The sequence below is a fragment of the Monomorium pharaonis genome, chromosome 3 (genome assembly GCF_013373865.1).
Source record: "Monomorium pharaonis isolate MP-MQ-018 chromosome 3, ASM1337386v2, whole genome shotgun sequence".
Lineage (NCBI taxonomy): Eukaryota > Metazoa > Arthropoda > Insecta > Hymenoptera > Formicidae > Monomorium > Monomorium pharaonis.
The window spans coordinates 13,547,071-13,564,512 of record NC_050469.1 but is presented as its reverse complement, the minus strand read 5'-3'; the positions used below and the strand labels follow the sequence as shown (position 1 = coordinate 13,564,512).

The 17,442-nt window shown below is 47.1% G+C and overlaps 1 protein-coding gene across 2 annotated transcripts in view; it reads left to right on the top strand.

Annotated features, from left to right (window-relative positions):
- The first annotated feature begins 2,270 nt into the window (after positions 1-2,270).
- The window catches only part of LOC105834638 (dorsal-ventral patterning protein Sog), a 36,026-nt gene continuing 20,854 nt past the window's right edge, over positions 2,271-17,442 (top strand). The window contains exons 1-2 of one of the 2 annotated variants that reach the window (XM_036284990.1): positions 2,271-4,590; positions 5,226-5,686. In XM_036284990.1, coding sequence (XP_036140883.1) covers positions 5,551-5,686 — 136 coding nt within the window. In that variant the 5' untranslated portion in view covers positions 2,271-4,590; positions 5,226-5,550. Of the gene's footprint in view, positions 5,687-17,442 lie in introns of both variants that reach the window. The other variant, XM_036284989.1, reaches the window with a different exon arrangement.

The window sequence follows — 17,442 nt, the reverse complement described above, 5'->3', positions numbered from 1 at the left end:
GGCGGGAATAATAATTCGAGAGCGCGACGAATGAAAACGTTGAGGACGGTCCCTCCATAAAGAGGGAGGTGGGAAGGGGGAGGGGGGGAACGGACCCTTGCGTCGGATCGTCGACAAAATCTGCCGTAAAATTCGTTTCGAGGCGGAAGATATTTTTCTCGGAAAACGAATACCGCGAATATATATACGTGGATACGAGAATCGTCGACGTCGCCGACGTCCACGACGAATGTGCATCCGGCTTTATATACCTCTCGCTGCAGGACGAAGAATGCCGGCCAGGTATCTCACGTGGAATCTGCGAGAGCGCCGTCTCCTCTCTCGCCTTCAAACAACGCAAGAACGACGGCGGCGGCCGGCGGCGGCGCGCGGCGTTGCCTCAGCCAATCTTCGTCATTTTTCTTTTCTCACCTTGGGGTCCCAACACACCTCGAGCTCATACACTCACGTGCACACACATTCCCCCGTGCGCAGGCACGGCCTCCTTTCGCACCTAATCAGGGATTTTCGAAATCGGCGAGCGGCCAATGAGAACGCGAAAAAGGAAAAAAAGCGCCAACCGCGGGAACCTCGTAATTCTCTCTTATCTGTCTGTTACTCAACGCGAAACCTCTCGTATAAGAAGACGAGGCGCATCGTCGCGAAAACCCGAATAAATAGTGCACGATCTTATTATATGCGATCGACGTCGCGGCGAAACGGATTTGCGTCTCCCAATCGTACGATATTATACCAGCGCGGTGAGCTTATTTAACGCCTACGTCATTTCGACGCGCCATGAATCGACGAATTTGATTAGGTTTATATCCCCCCCCCCCTCATCTCCCATTCACGACGCAACACAACTCGAACCATTGATGCGTCGTTACCGATACACATCGCCGCCGCGTTTTCCTTTTCAGTTTCTCGGAGAGTTCTCGGGAGAGATCTGCGCTCGAGATCTCTCGCGGCTCTACATGCAATTCAAGAGGAAATGTGTCGCGCGGGTCTGACGAGTTTCAGCGGTAGCAACAGATTTTTACAACGAAAGCGGCCCTTTTTGCCCGGGAAACCGGGAGTGTCGTCTCGCGCGCGTAATCAAAACGATATCTTCTGCATTCCTGGTTCGTTCGCACGATCCCGACGTGCCGAGAATAGGGCGTTCAAAAGCGAATACGTAAAAAGCATTGAACATTCTCTCGAGTATGTATGTGATGTAACATTATGTATTTATATTAAAATTTAACACATTTGCTCGTTACTTTAACATATCGCTGTTCAAGTGTTAAATTATTAGAGTAACTGAAAGAAGTGGTAAATGTCCACGTATTTTTTATTTTACACACAATAAATGTTCCTTGTTAATATCAAATTATTTATCTACACGGAGAGAATTTTCTCTTAAAAATTCTCCTGAAAATTGTGGTAATTGTGAGACAACGTAAGCCTTGAAGAATTTTACCATACTTTTAATAAAATTTATTAAAATTTAGTAAAATTTTAATAAAATTTGGCAAAGTGTTAGTAAATTTTGTTAGAAGTATAGTAAAATTTACAAAATTTGTCCAAATTTTATTAAAATTTTACTAAATTTTGTGGCACTGATCATATTCTACACAAAATAATTGTACACGATCAGAATATTCTACACAAATATGTATATTGTACACAAAAAAATTGTACACGGAAAAACTGTGCACAAGAATTAGCTTTGAATTAAAAATTGCACACGCATGTATTGTGTATAGAAAAATTGTCCATTACACAGTTTTTCTATGCACGATATATCCGTGTGCAATTCTTAATTCAAGAATAATTCTTGTGCACAGTTTTTCCACGTACGTTTTTTTGTGTACGATATAATTGTGTAGAATATTCTGATCGTGTACAATTATTTTGTGTAGAATACGATCGGTGCCAATTTTGTCAAAAGTATAGTAAAATTCTTCAAGGTTTACATTGTCCCACAATTACCACGATTTTCGGGGTAATTTTTAAGAGAAAATTCTTTCCGTGTATTAGAATCGACAGGAAAAAATGTTGACTTTATTCTATAATATAAGAGTGACCGTTATTTCTCGACGTAATCTCGTGATGTATGCTACATTAACATTATAATAATGTTAAAGTAACATGTTATATATGTTATTTTGGCATAATTTTCTCATTAAACCGTTACAAAAATTATATCAAATTATAACAGATTTGTAAAGCGTCTTGCGCCGGGCGGATTCCACATTGCTATATGGATTTAATTCCGTGGCGCTGCATAAATTTTACAAGATTGCAGGTGCGTGTTTGCGCTATTGGCGAAATTTAGATGCCTGCGCGCGGCCAAGATATTTCTTGTTGTTGCGTAGCGCACCGAAATAAGAGCGCGGCGGTGAGGAACAAACGGTGAGAATGCTGATGTATACGATCGATGCATTCCCGATCCCCGCGTTATTATTACCGCCGCGCCCTTTCACCCTCTCGAAATTCCACGGGATGGTATTATAGGCAAGCCTTTCGAATATATAGTTGCACGAAGAAAAATAATTGGCTGTCACAGCAGATTTTACGCTGCCTCAGCAAAATCTCTATTAGTTATTATATGTAGACTGCAAAGAGATTGGGTAAGCGTACCTGTTACTTGTTAGACATCGGTTTGTTAAAACTACAAATTAATCTACCGCTTACCTACAAACAAATTTAAATTAATTGTTTCGTTGATCAGATTGAAGCACGGGCTATATATAAACTTATTGTATGAGAAGCGGTAATTTTGCTTTAATAGCAAACGTATTTGCTGAAAATATATTATTTTGCTTTAACAGCAAATTAATCTAATTCTAAAGATAAATGCAAACTCGGCAATTTTTTTTTATCTCAGCAACAAAATAGATTTTGCTCTATTACAAAATACTTTCTAAAATTAATTATGTCAAGTAAACTGCTTGTACGGCATAAAGTGAGAATTGTATAAAACATTATACAAAATATCAAATAATTGTAATAATTAAGACAATACTTAAAACTATTAAATCAAATTAAAAGATGTATACGCAAATGTTTATTTGCAATATGAAAACATGGTGTACATTTGTTCCATATATTGCGATAAATAAAAATTTGTGCACATTTATGACAATTTAATTTTAAATATATATTTTATTTTACGCTATCGAGTATCACATTCTACAAAAATTTCACGAATAAGTAAAGAGAAACAAATTTCAAACAAATTAAAAATTAAACCATGTCTCTGGGGTTAAAAATAAAAGCGTTCGCGGTAAAGCGGAACTAAATGTACATTTGTATAGCGTTGAAATTCATGAGAGACAATTTTAGATTTTATACAATTTTCCCGTCTAAATATATTAAATACCAAAAAATAATATTAAATACGTTATCGACTCTTTGAATCGTCCTTGGAATTAAAAATCGCAAATGCGCAAGTTCCGTAAAATCGCGCATCTCCGCTCACGGAACGGATGGCAACTGTCCGGCGGCAGCGTGGCGTCTCCGAATCGGCAATACCGGCTCTCCGTCTTGGTGGCCTGACTCCGCTCGGGCACGGCTCTCGGCTCAGCTCCGCCGCTCACACGCACGCGTGACACGTCGCACACCTCACGGACCGTCGTCATCGTCGTCGTCGTCGTCGTTCGTCGGACAGTGCCAGCAGCAATTCGCCAACACGCCCGCTCCTACAGCCATCGCGCGCTCGCGATCGAGAGGTAACACGCCGGGACGCGAGTTCTCTCGATTAACCCTTGCTCGCAAGCCGGAGGCTGCGCTCCGGTCGGTCCCCAATAAAAGAGACGGAGCCGCGCGGCCTGCGGCCAGTCGTCAACGCGGACCCACCGGAAGCGGGCATCTCAGCATCTGACGTATCGATCAAATCGAGAAAGCCCCTCTATCACGTACGCAGTCGTCGAGCCGGAGCATTGTCGGAGGAGCGAATTTTTTTCTCTCCTCGCTAAAAGAGAGAGAGAGAGAGAGAGAGAGAAAGAGTGAGGGAGGGAGGCAGGGAGAGAGGGGGGAAGGGGGAGAGGGAGCGGCGCGCGGTATAGCACGTGGCCGGGTACTATTATAAGAGAGGAGCGAGCGTGCGACGGCAGACAGAGCGACGCTTCCGTTGGCAGAGAGGTGTCGGTGGTCTCGCCCGGTCGATCGCGGGACAGCGGGGTGTTCGTATATACGAAAGTGGAAAGGCGCTTTATATCGGGCGTGACGCGGAGAGATCGTCGGAACTCGAGAAGCGCGGGTTTTTCGCGGCCGAAAAAAAACTCGGCCATCGTACGGCTCTCATCGAGCGACCCGCGCTTTCCCGCGATCTCGCGAGCGCGCGGAAGAGGACGCGGTCTCCTCCTCCTTCTTTTCCTCCCCCACCAGGGAGGAGTCGATCAGACGCGGCTCGCGGCCAGTCAGTCAGTCAGTCGGACGTTTGCTATCCGATATGCTTGGCGCGCGGGCGCGCGGCGCAACTCGTGGTCGGGAAATCAGTGCCGGCCGCGCTGCTGCACCGTGTCGGAGTACGAGAGACGCGAACCGGCGAGCGACGGCGACGGCGGCCGCGGCGGCGGCGTAACGCACCGCCAAGTAGACGAAGAGAACCTCGCGAAACGAGAGGTGAGAAGAGAGCGATAGGAAAACGAAGAAGAAGAAGAAGAAGAAGAAGAGAGGAAGAAAGCATCCGCGGTCGCGCGCGCTCGATCTCCGCTCTTCTCCTAGTGTGGCTGCTACGTGCGCGCACCTACCACCTTATAAAACGTGCCGCAAGTACCACGCGCGCGCTGCTGCTCTCCCGTGCTCTCGCGGCGGCGGTGGCAGCGGCGGCGGCGGAGGAGAGGCGCGCTCGGGCGCGCGCGCGAGAGAGAGAGAGAGAGAGAGAGAGAGTGAGCGCGCGCGCGGCGACCGGGAGGCTTTCTCGCGGGCGGGCACAGGCATCGGCCGGCAGTTGTCGTTCGCCGCGAGTGCGCGAGAGAGTGCGGAGACACCGTGGAGACACGGTTATGCGGAACGTCCGCGCCGGCGAGGAGGAGGATTCGTTCACAACTTTCGCGCACCACCTCGGCACCACCGCGCGCGCCGCGGAGGAGTAGAGGCGGTGCGTCGCGCCCGCCGCCGTCGTCCGGACCCCCCCACCCCTCCCCCCCTCGTGATTAAACCGCCGCGCCGCTATTTCCGCGAGAGACCCGCTTCTTCTCCCTTTCCCTTCACTCTTTCTTGATTTTTTTTTTTTGTTGGTCGCGCGCGCGACCAAGGCGCAAAGGGGGTACGTTACGTGGTGCGGGACGACAGTGCGGAAAGTTTGTGCAGTGAACGGGTTGTTAATAGACCAGTGCCGCCGCGGCTTCGACGGGGAAGGAGATCGACAGAGAGAAAGAGAAGAGAAGAAGAAAGAGGTAGAGGAGGAGGAGGAGGAGGAGGTGGTGGAGGCAGACGCGCTATATGCGTAAGGCACCAGTGCGAGTGCCAGGACGGGTGCAAGAGAGAAAGAGAGAGAGTGACCGGCTGATAAACGACAGAAGGAGAGGAGGGAAAGAGAGAGAATAGGGTGGCCGCCTCGAGAGACCGAGAGTCGCCAAGATGCATCTCCACTGTGGTGGTCTGATGCTGCCGATCCTCCTATTCATCGTCGCTTCCTGTCCTTTGACGCTCCGCGCGCGAAAAGTCGCACCCCTGATCGAGGACGACTGGGCGAGGAGGCCGCATCGCGCAGCCGGTAAGTAAACGATCTATAAATCTTGTTTACCTGTCTCGCCCACCCCAAAACATCCTCTAAACTCACCACACGCCAGCTCTCTCTCTCTCTCTCTTTCTCTCTCTCTATCGGCCGGCCCGATCTCGGCAGGAGGCTCGAAGAAGGGTGGGAGGGAGGACTCGTCGAACGTCAGATAGGACGCTCCCCCTCCTCCCCTCCCCCTCCCCCCCGGGCCTCCTTTTTCCGGCCGCTCCGGGTTTCTCCGTCTCCGCGCGGTCACCTGGCGATTTTCGCCCGGCGGTCGTCGCCTGGGAGCGCCGGTCTCTCTCTTGTCCTTTAAAGGTTAGAGAGGCCGGCTCTCGTCGCGCGTAGCCTCACCGCGACCGGTCACTCTTACATAATGAGAAACGCGCGCGCGCGCGAGAGGAGTGAAAAGGCCGGGGAGGAAAGGGGGGAAATAAAAAGGAAGAGAGGAAACGCACGTCCGTCGCGTCGGCCGGGTCGTGTCGCGAACACGCGTGTGTCGCCTGTCGCTCCGGCTCTCCCCCGATCGGATCCGCCGATCCGCGGCTCGCGATAGTTTGCGAGAGATTATACGCTTTCACCAACGTGCGAACGCGTTTCATCCGCGTGAAACGCATGTGACGACCTTCGTCCGCGCGAATTTGCGCGACGACGAGATGATCGACAAGTGTCAGACGATCGCCTCTTCTCGGAAACTCTCGCCGTATTTTTCCCTTTCCTCTTATTTTGTTTTTCAAGCGGCAAATTTTTGTCGTACGACAAAACCCCGTCCAGTGAGAAATAGTACATCGAATCATCATTTCGATGTCGATTCGACGTCGAATTGATGTCGAATTCATTACCGTTTCTCGCTGGGCGCACTTTTATCCGTTATAGTTATATGTGTCATATATTTGTTCAACATTTATTTAGCTTGAGGGAACGAGTTAGCTTTCTATTTGTTCGTAACGTTCAAATATCTTTGGAAATTGTTGCGTCGAGCAACAGAGAGAAAGAGAGAGAGAGAGAGAGAGAGAGAGAGAGAGAGAGAGAGGGAATGAGACAGAGAGAGCACAAGCGGAGAGAGAAGGACTCGTGTACCTCGTTTCTCTTCTTTATAAGGATCTAGCAATGCCCACCGGCTTGCTCGTGCCCCCTTTTTCCCTCGGTCAATTCCATTCTTCTTACACGGGTTTCGTTACCCGTACTAGTTTATTTCTGTTCTTATTTAACTATCCTGCCTCCTTTATCGGACGCGCGTCGTCGATCCCGCGAACGAGACGCCCGTCGCATTCCCCGCTGGCGTGTTTACGCGCCCAAGGAGGACCGAAGGTCCGCATAATTTTCGACCCGAATCGCGCCGTGATTGCAATGATAATCGACCGCCGCTTTTATCGCGACGACGCTGTGGAAGAAAAAAAAAAACAGTAACAACGATATCACGCGGAATACAAATTCGGTGGATCAATGCTGCATACGCGTCACACACGTGTGTTTGCGAACGAATAATCAAACAGGTTCGCGAAAGTTTCGGTTTAACGCCCGTTAATCCGCGATCGATGTTGCACTTGGATGATTTGAAATCATCTAGATACGAGATAAAATTATTTACGCGTATAAACGTGTTTGTATAAGTTAGAGATAATTTTGTATTAATGTGGATAAAAAATAAAATTCTACCTGCTAAGAGTATCGTTGTTGAGTAAAACAATTTAAGATAGATACAATAAATTCATTTGTATTTATGAATCTTTGTTTCTTTTTTAAACAAGAGTTTGTCAAATAATCTAATTTGACAAAAAAAAAATGTTTCTCTTTTTATTTTGATTGAAAGGCAACAAATAGAAATCAAAGTTGAAGAACAAAAATATACATAAATTATAAATTACATTGTACTATTTTCTGATAATTTAGCTCGGATAAAGTTGATAACACTTTTACCTAAAAATTACACATTATAATAAGTGAAATAAATGTAAGACAAAATCTTTCCTTCGTCCAGCAATTTTTATTTAATTTTATACGATGAAAACGAACATCCCGCTTGTGTAAAATTTTTTAACGGTAATTTTTTTTTCACGGCGAAACTTTGAGTTGAGAAAATTACAAGCGATTTAATCAACTCTGTAACGTCGGGATGCTGGGAGATGAAAGAGATTTTACGTCTTGCCGTGCTCCGAAAATTGTATACCTAGTTGTCAATGGGACACCAGCTCAGCTTCGAAACTTGCCTCGATTGATTTCTGCTGGCCGTCAACTTAAGTCCGCTCGAGCTGTCGACCCTGATATTATTTTTCCCCGAGCGCACTAACCATTCTCGGACCGTTCTCAATCGTACCCGAGTACTAAAAGTAAATTCATTAACGAGCTCCACTGATTTAATACAGAGTCGTCCTTCCGAGGAGCCGGATTTTCCACGAGCAGGATGTTTGTTTTTATCCATATGAAATTATATAAAAATTGCTATAGATGAAGGAAAGGTTTTATCTTATTTAGCTATTAAAATGCTTAATTATCTTAAATAAAAGTGTTATCTTTTTTAAGTTTTCGAGTGACCAACGAGTATAAAGTATTGTTCTCAATTGTATCCAGGAAGTTATCGGAAAACATTACAATGTAAAAAAATCGTTACCTCTCGCGCAACGAGAAATCTTTATTCCTTCCTCCACAAATATTTCGAAGTTGTACTTCGAAAGTTCTGAGATCTCTCGAATATTGTTTTTGGAATGAGAACGAGAGAGAAGTTTTTCTTTTTATTACGCATGCATCCGCGCGAATCGAGAATAACGCGGGTTTGAGAATACGTGAATTTCGGACGTGAATTTCCGTCTCGAAATCCGGAGGGTCTCTTGTTTCTCTCCTTCGTTCTCAGATTTCCACCCTCCGGCTTCGGGCCTCCTTTCGTCGCTTCCCGAGAGCTGTCACGGAACACCTGTTAGGCGTCGCCTAACTGATGCTAATCTCAATTAGTATTTATCGCCGAGGTGGCGACAGTGGACGATCGCGCGGGCGTCTCTAATATCGTCGAGATAAACGCCCTCGCGCGCGCGCGAGCGTCTTTTACCGTCGCGTCTCCGCGGCGCGACGCGTTTCCGTGAATCTCTCTCTCTCCCTCTCTATCTCTCCTTTTTCTTTTCCTCGCCAATAATATAAACTCCGGTTTAACAACGCGCGACAATCGTATACGCGGACACGTCGCTCGATCGTGGAGAGTGGAAACGGACGAGACGGTGGACGAGCCGGGCAAAGATCTCGCCCGATAAGATCTTTGATCGCCGCGCCGATTTCCGGCGTTTATAATTCACCCGGCCGAAGGATCTCTCTCTCTCTCTCCTTTTTTTTTGTTCGAGTTTCGAATTCCCGGAAAGAGAGAGAATGTTTTCGCATTCTTCGCTCCTTCACGCCGAGGAGATTCTCGCGCTACACATCGCGTAAATCAGTTGGCAGCGCTTTTCAAACGTCGTCGCTTTGAGAACCGGTCCGCGTGTGTAAACATTAATTTTAATACGCGAGAAAAATTTCAAACTCAAAGAGAGAGAGAGAGAGAGGGACGGCGTTTGGCCAAGGGAATCACTATGCGTTTCGTGCTCCCGTCGCGTTCCGCGGATTCGACCAATTTCTACCCAATTTCATACGATGGCAGATTACCTCGGAAACGCGCGTTTAAAAACGCCGGAAAGTTTTACATAAATGGGGCCTTATTCACGTGGCGGCGGCGGCGCTCGATCGAGACCTTTCCTCGCCCTCGCGAGCGCGCGTCGCTCGATCCTCCGTACAAGATTCGCGGCTAATTGGCTGCAGCCACGAAGACAACGCCGCCGTTGTGCATTAAAGAAGTTTAGTAAGCCAATGCGCCTTCCTTTTTTTCCCTTCCCCTCCCATCCCTCTTTTAAGTAGGTAAATGCGACGGCGTGTTGCACGCATCGCGCTCGCGTCGTGAGACACGGCGGGCTCTCCGGGACGCGTCACGATTCCCACGTATTAGACGGACTGCTTTATTCGACTTCCGGATGCATTTGATTATTGTATGGTGCAGGTTCTACAGTAGGGGAGCGGTACGAGAGGGAAGCTGATGGGAGAAAAGAAAAAAAAAAAATTTCTTTTGAGGAACGAAAACGTTCTTTCCCCCGGTAAACAATTTTTTATATAAAAACATATAAAATATATGCATATTTGTTTATATTAGTTTCTTTCTTTACCTTTTGTAAAATTTTTTTTTGATATGAAAAAATAATAGTCGCACTGAAAAGAGAAACTAATTAAAAAAATAATTTCTGCATTACTTCTTTTACAATAAGCTAGGTATAAAGATAAGAAAAAAATGTCCATGATATAATCATAATATATATATATTCCATGAATTAAAAATATATATGATACTTCGGGAATTTTTTCTCATTTCTCCAAACCTAACTTTTTGTAAAAGAAGTGCAAAAATTATCTTTTTAATTAGTTTCTATCTTTTCAATATGACTATTATTTATTTTATATCAAATACAAATTTTATCAAAAAAATATTAACATATATGGACATATTTTATGTATTTATATGAATTTTTTACTGGGTCTCCTTTTCCCTTTTCGGTTTAATACCGACAATTAATTATCAGTCTGCCATATTAATTATAAAAATGTAATACTGACCAGTATTAAAATCACTGCTGTTAGTGCTTTTGAGCACTTGAAATAAATATAATAATTACTAGTTAATTTAACACTGTTCCAGTGTTACATTTTCATAAGGGTAATTAATGACAACTTGAGATTGAACGTCACGGGGGAAAGTCACGTATGAAGTGGCACGAGCTTGAATTATTTTTCATTATAAACGTGACAATGTAAATCGAGTCGAGGTGGAGTCGATAAGAGACAGAGGAGACGAACCCGGAGCCTCCTGACCTTTCGGTTTTCAGTCTTTGATCGGCCGTTCGTACGCGCGGCCATGCGATTTATCACCTTTCCCGCACTCGCGCCCGTACGATTTGCACAGGGGATTTCTCTAAAATCGTGGCGCGGGGTCTCCGTATACGCGTCTCTCCCGTTTCTTTGAGAAAGGCTGCACCGCGCCGAAGAGAGGATCGTATATATTTAGACGAGCTGCAGACACAAAACGACTTACCACCACCTCCGCGACGGCTTCTTCGTTTCTCCTCTCCTTCGTTCTCCCTGGGCTCATTCCTCTCTTCTACCCTCTCTCTCTCTCTCTCTCTTCCTCTCTCATAGTCGTGGTGGACGCACTTGTACGAGATCTTGTACGCGGCTAATGCTAATTCAATGTCTCGACAAAGTAAATACCGGTATACCGGTTCGAAAATATCGCCTTCTCTTACCATCGCGGCGGGGCGATTTAGGACGATCGCCGATCAAGATATCGCCTTCTGTCGGGTCCGTACGATCGATTCGCGTTGCACAGTGCTCGTTTAAGCACAGAGAGAGAGAGAGAGAGAGAGAGAGAGAGCCCAGCCGACCGGACAAGGCACGGCAGGATGCACGAAATAAGCGCGTTTGCCATTATCCTCGGATGACGTGGGTGCGGTTCTCTCGCGCGCTTTATACGTTTCCTTGTGGCGCGGGCAGCCTTGCCTTAAAGCGCGCGTAACCTTGCCGGAGAAGAGAGACACGATCGAGTTGGCGGACGACCGACGGTTTCCTCGAAAGTAATCCCGAGGCTCGCGAATTCGTCGCGAGGGAGAAAGGGAGACTACCGAAACGCGACGCGCTACGTGTAGGTACATACGTCCTTTCCCTTGCTACGAGGGCGGGAAGGGGAGGGAGGGAGGGGATTAATCGGTTGGCCGAGGACAAAGATCTCTAGCGGCGTGGAACTTCAAAGTGGAGCTCGCGCAAGTATGACATAGTGCTCCGGCATCTTTTTGTCACGCGCGAAAGAGAGAGGGAGAGAGAGAGAGAGAGAGAGAGAGACCTTTCGCTCGGTGGACATGATGAATCTAAAATTACGAAGGCGTTTATTTGTCGGTTTGCTCCTTTACGCCGCGTGCACCCAAGGTCATCAGACGCAACGAAACAAGATTCCTCATTACGTACGTGCGGCACACGGCCGGACGTACGGATATATGAGGCTTAACGTGTATTGGCCCGCGCGTACGTGCGTATGGCACCCGCATTAAGGCGCTTTTTTGTCTCTTCACCGCAAACCAAACCGCCGCCTCGTCGATTGGTATCGACAACCCTTCTTCGCGTGCGGAGGGCGAGATTGTGTTTTTCCATCTTCGTCTCCGTGGACGCGACGTCGTGTCGCGTATATATAAAATCCACTTCAAATGCTCTCCTAATGTAAGGTATTAATCAAACGAGACGTCAATGTACGTAATCCAATTGACTTTTGCGTTGGTGCGTCACGCCACGCCACGCCGGCGCGGCTGCGGAGATAAAAAAAAAAAGAAAACAAGACGGAGGTACAAAAACACACACCTCGGCCGCGTCGTAGGCGGGTTTGGTGAATGAACGAGAGAGAGACACGGTCGGTTATTGATGTGTGCGCGGGAGTTATCAGCTCTCGGCCCGAGTCAAGGTTTCACTTTCTTACGCGCCGCGCCGAGGTCCAGACCACATCTGGTTTTGGTGAATGGCGGGCCCGCGCGCGCAGGGTGGTTCGAACATTACGGTCGCGAAAAAAAGGCGATTGGAAACGTACCAATCTCAAGGTGCAATCACAATTTCTTTTCTTTTTTTTTTCCATATTCGTAATACATAGAAAAAAAATTGGTTTCAAATTATTGTCTTGTGGGCAAGCGAGAATATTCTCTTCAAGGAGTTGGCCTCAAAATTTCAGCAAGTATTACATTTTTATTTCAATATTGCAATAACCCGGAGATTTCCAAGTCTTTGATTTGAAGATGTATTGTTATTTTTATCCATTTATTACACCGAGAAAAAAATGTTGTTGATTTAACTAAATTTTCTAACAAAATTAAATTTTGCCTGTTCAAGTATTTATATATTTCAACTAACTATATAAATACTTGAAATTTGTGCATTTAAGATAAATTCTTGAACTGGCAAAATTTTAATTTAGTTGGAAAATTTTGTACAAATCGACAATTATTTTTTTCACAGTACATTTTTTTTTAATTCAATGAAAACTATCGACGAATAACAAGAATACATTTTTATGTTTCAACATTTGATGGATTTGTAGAGCAAAATTAGTTTTGTGACTGTACGTAGCGTAATCATATTGGCAATATGCATTCACACACGGGATCCGCGAATCGAGCTTGAGCCGGCGAATTCCTTTCGCGAGCTCCCCAATTTTGTTGCTTCCACGCGCGAAAGGTATGACCGCTAATCGGTATACCGTTAACGTCGCTTTACGTTCCCACTTGCGCCGTTACTTGCGAGGTTACTCGCTCACTAAGTCGAAACTTCGCGAGAGCGTCGGCATCGATATCGGCTCGTATCGCGTTCATATCGCTCGTGAATTTCCGAGACGGTCGAATCGGAGGAAATCGGCGCGCTCGCGCGCGCTCTTCCGTTTCTCTTTTTCTCTCGTTATCCCTTTTTCCCTTTGGGCGCGCGCGTTCCGATTTTACGAGCCGTCGTCGTCGTCGTCCTCGTCGTCTCGATTTATCCCTCGCTCGCGCGAGATAAGACGCGCCATATCGCGGGATCGCGTTGTTGCTTAACGTTTCCAGCCGGCCCGCTGAAATAATATTGCGCGTTACGCGCTTTTCTTCGCGGATGAGTTTAGTCTGGACGGCCGCGCTCGAGAACGTTACTCTGGCGCCGCTCTATATATAGTAAACTGCGCGTCCCTCCCCCCCCCGGCCTGGACCGATCGGCGGTCCTAAATCATATCGGAATATTCTGCATTACGCGTCCTTCGGTGCGCGCCTTCCGCGCGCGCGAACGGAAAATTTCGCTTTCTTCATTCACCGTCGACGTCCGTCCCCTCCTCCCCCCCACTTTCGCCCTCGGTATGATCGCGGTACGATTAATTAAAAGTGGCGAGTCATCGGAGCGGAGTGATTTCGCGGAACGGCGTAATCACCGCGAAATCTTGCAATTTGCGTCATTACCGCGGCGGTGCCGGTGCAGCGCAATTACCGTATGTACATTTTTTTAAATATATATACGGCGCGTCTCGTCGAAATCTGTGGATGGGTGCCCGCGGGACGCGAGCGGAACGGCAGTTTCGCGATTGGTCCGCTCGTCTTATCTATCATCTGCCGCGGGAGTGTTGGAATCATCATTGCGTAAATAGGCTTCCTCGGAAATTTACTTTAAGCAGACGAGACGCTCGCCGCGGGGTTCTCGAACTTGGTTAAATAGAGGGTTGGGCCCGCGCCGCTGCCGCCGCCGCCGTCGCCGTCGCCGCCGAGTGCACGCGACAAACACCAGCTTGGTCGAGGTGCCAAATGCATCGTCGGTGTGCGCGCGACGACGACGACAACGACGACGACGACCACGATGATCTTTTCAAATACTGATACGCGAATTTTTCCTTAAAAAATCGCAATATTTGTGGAGTAAAATGAATAACTAAAGATCAAAGTTGTTGATGCGACATTATTTTTTCTGTATGTATAAACAAGAAAACAAAATCTTCTTTAAAGAGTTTGATAATTTTAAATTTCAGCAAAATGTTATATTTTTATTTTAATATCGTAATAGTTATCTAAAGAGTACAATATTGTTATGATAATAAGTACTTTAAAAAGACTAAGTACTTAAAAAATAATAATTATAGATAATAAGTACTTAAAAAAGAGTACTATGGGTGTTGGCGTGTATGAATTTTCTTTAAATATTTAGTTAACATGAAACGAAATATTTAATAATATTCAATAATTAAATTAATAGAAAACGATTATGAAATATTTTATTTTATTACCATTCAATTGAAATTATTTCATCAAAGTTCGGTAACTGTTACCTAAGCTTAATTATTATTACCAAACTCTCTTTTAGTGGCAGACTGAAAACGATTTCGTTGGCTTTTAGTTTTTGCTAAGTAATTTAGCGTCTATTAGATCAACTTACAGAGTTTTTTGCACTCCGGGATTTTTCTATTGAAAATTCCGAGGTACCCGTTCCCCTCTCCTCTCTCTCCGTCCTGACGCACCGCGCAAAGAGATCGAGGGGCGATTTCGATTGATATCCTTGAGCGGAAAGACTGGCAAAGACCTTTTCCTTATTCTCGCCGATCGATCGTCGCCTCCGATAAACCGAACTGACTCGTTCGCTCGTCGGAACGAGGAGCCGATGTATTATTTATCGTTCGTACTCGCGCGCGGCATGTCATCCATTCCCGCGTTACCAAGCCAGAAGATGGAAAAGTAGGTATACACGTCAGCGGCAGGCCGGCAGCGATCGTCCATTTCTGATTATTTCGCGGCCGCGGCTGCGACTCCGTAATGGGCGTACTGTCCACGCACTGCGTGCAACGTATATTTCGCGTGTGCATGCAGGCCGCGCGAATTACTCTCGGCCTGGGAAAGACCGAGATCTGCGAGGCGGATACTCGGAACGTTTACGTGCGCCAATCATTTTTATTCTCCGGAATCTCTCTCCCTCTCTCTCTCTCTCTCTCTATCTATCACGTCGGCCTTTTGCGGATATAATTCTGTCAATTACGCGCGCTGATGATGATTGATAACGTACGTCTCGCTATACCGCCCGACGCTGAATCACGCCGGTTTTCTTGGCTCGCGAAAGAAAATCGACACGTGCCAGCCGTGAGATTTGAAGTAACACGAATGAGACGACGTAACACCGCGGTTTATCCATCAGACAGTTCTGATTTAAGCCAAGCTTGAGCTCTGGCATAATCCCAATGCAGTTAACTCAATTACTCTTTCTCACGCGCGCGCAAGAGAGACAGAGAGAGAGAGAGAGAGAGAAAAGAGCGAAAGTTTCATTCTGTCGGGCTGGAGAGTTTGAATCGAACCGCGGCTTATTCCTTCCTTCGTCACGACGAACGTCAACCGATTCAATTACTCGTTCCAATTCCCGAGAACGCGCCGCGCTCATTCCATCAGATTTTCCACGTCGCGCTTTTTCCACCTCGGCCGCCTCGAAAAGAGGGGAAGACGAGGGGAAAAAAAAGGGAAATCTCCGTTTACCGCGCGGCTCACCTCGCGCCTCTAATGTGTCTCATCTGATATTTCGCCCAACGGGGTCGTATTTGCATATCGGGCGCGCGATGCACACGTGCGTACACGCAGGCACGCACACACGTACGTCGTCGCCGTCGTCTCTTATCAGCGCGGGCCGTCGGACGGACGGACGGACGGAGGGATCGGCCGAAAGGCTTGGCGAACGAATGAATGCATCGCATTACGCGTGCACTGACTTTAAGTCGCGGGCGCAAGGTCGGCATTTCTGAGCCGCGCGCGTGACATCACGTATAAAAGTGTACATACGGACGGGAGACTATGTACCTGAATATATGCGAGGATGAATACGCGCCGACGTGTCGAACGGGAGAATGGCTTACGTACGCGCGCGCGCGCGCGTACGTAAGCCATTCTCCCGTTCGAACGGAATTAAGTTTAAAGAGAGAAGTGTGTTTTCCTCCTGTACGAGTTGCACATGCAAATGATACCACCCGTGTGTTTCTCTCTTCTTTGCGAGTTACGTGCGCGTGCAAAGAGACGAGAGGCAGCAACATTGTTAAATTCCGTCGAGTTATATACGAGTCAGACGGGAAAAATATTTGTATCGAAGATATTTTTTTATCCGATATTCCCTTCGTGGGATCGAGGGATTAATATCGACGCCGTTTACTTGAAACTTTTACAATACAAGCGAGCCAGTCGCAGAAGTGAATTGATCGGATGGAAAGAATTGTTTTTAAGCTGTTTCGCGTTTAAAAAGTAACTTTCGACGCGGAGATGGAAAGGGAAAGTAACCAAAAATATTATATTCAACCGCGTGGAATTGGTTCAAGTTTGAATCTTTTAATATTCAACCAATTCGCGGGACGATAAAAACGTGTCAAGATATTTAGAGGAGGCAAACAGCGACCTCTCTCCTCTCTCGACCTCTTTCCAAAAACTCGTCAATCGGACGCGCGGCGCAAAAGCGGGATGAAATTCAATAACGCAAAAAAAAAAAAAAAAAAGAAATGGGTCGAAGTGCTCCGGAGGGGAGGGAAGGAGAGCGGAAGGGGAGGGAGGGAAGGAAATAAAACGCACGGTTGTGTCCGCGATGTGTCCGCGCGCGTGTGCTCGCGTCGCCCACGTAAATCCGCGCGCCGACAGGCAGGTAACGGGCGGCGCGGCGGTGGTTCACGCATGCATAAACAATGCGGCCCCCCCGACGCAATATATACGCTCGTCCGCTTTTAGCGGGGACGCTAAAGCGTCTCCGTGAGAGTCGGCGCGCCGGTGGTCGCGGGCGGCGTCGCCTCGAGAAAGTGGCGCTCGTCCGCTCGTCCGTGTCCTACGCGGAAGGTAAGGGACGTCCCCGTGCGTCTCCCTCTCGGTCTAGACGAGGAGGTTCCGCACGCTTCACGGTCACATTGCATGCGCATACGTTACGTAAGGCGTCATCCGAGAGACGTACGCGCGAGTGATGCACGTGACACGTATCACCGGCGATTCCCCCCTTGGGGGAATCTAAAGCGGTTATAATTATAGAGCGCGCTACGCGGGTATAATACGTACATCGCCCACCCTCCCCGACGAAAAAGCGCGCGGAATTTAATTTATACGCGCTACCGCCGCGCGATGTGCCAAATGCGGCAAGCCATTAACGAGGATGATCCGAACTGCTCCTGGCGGCGGACCGATGGAGGAGCGCTCGTGTTC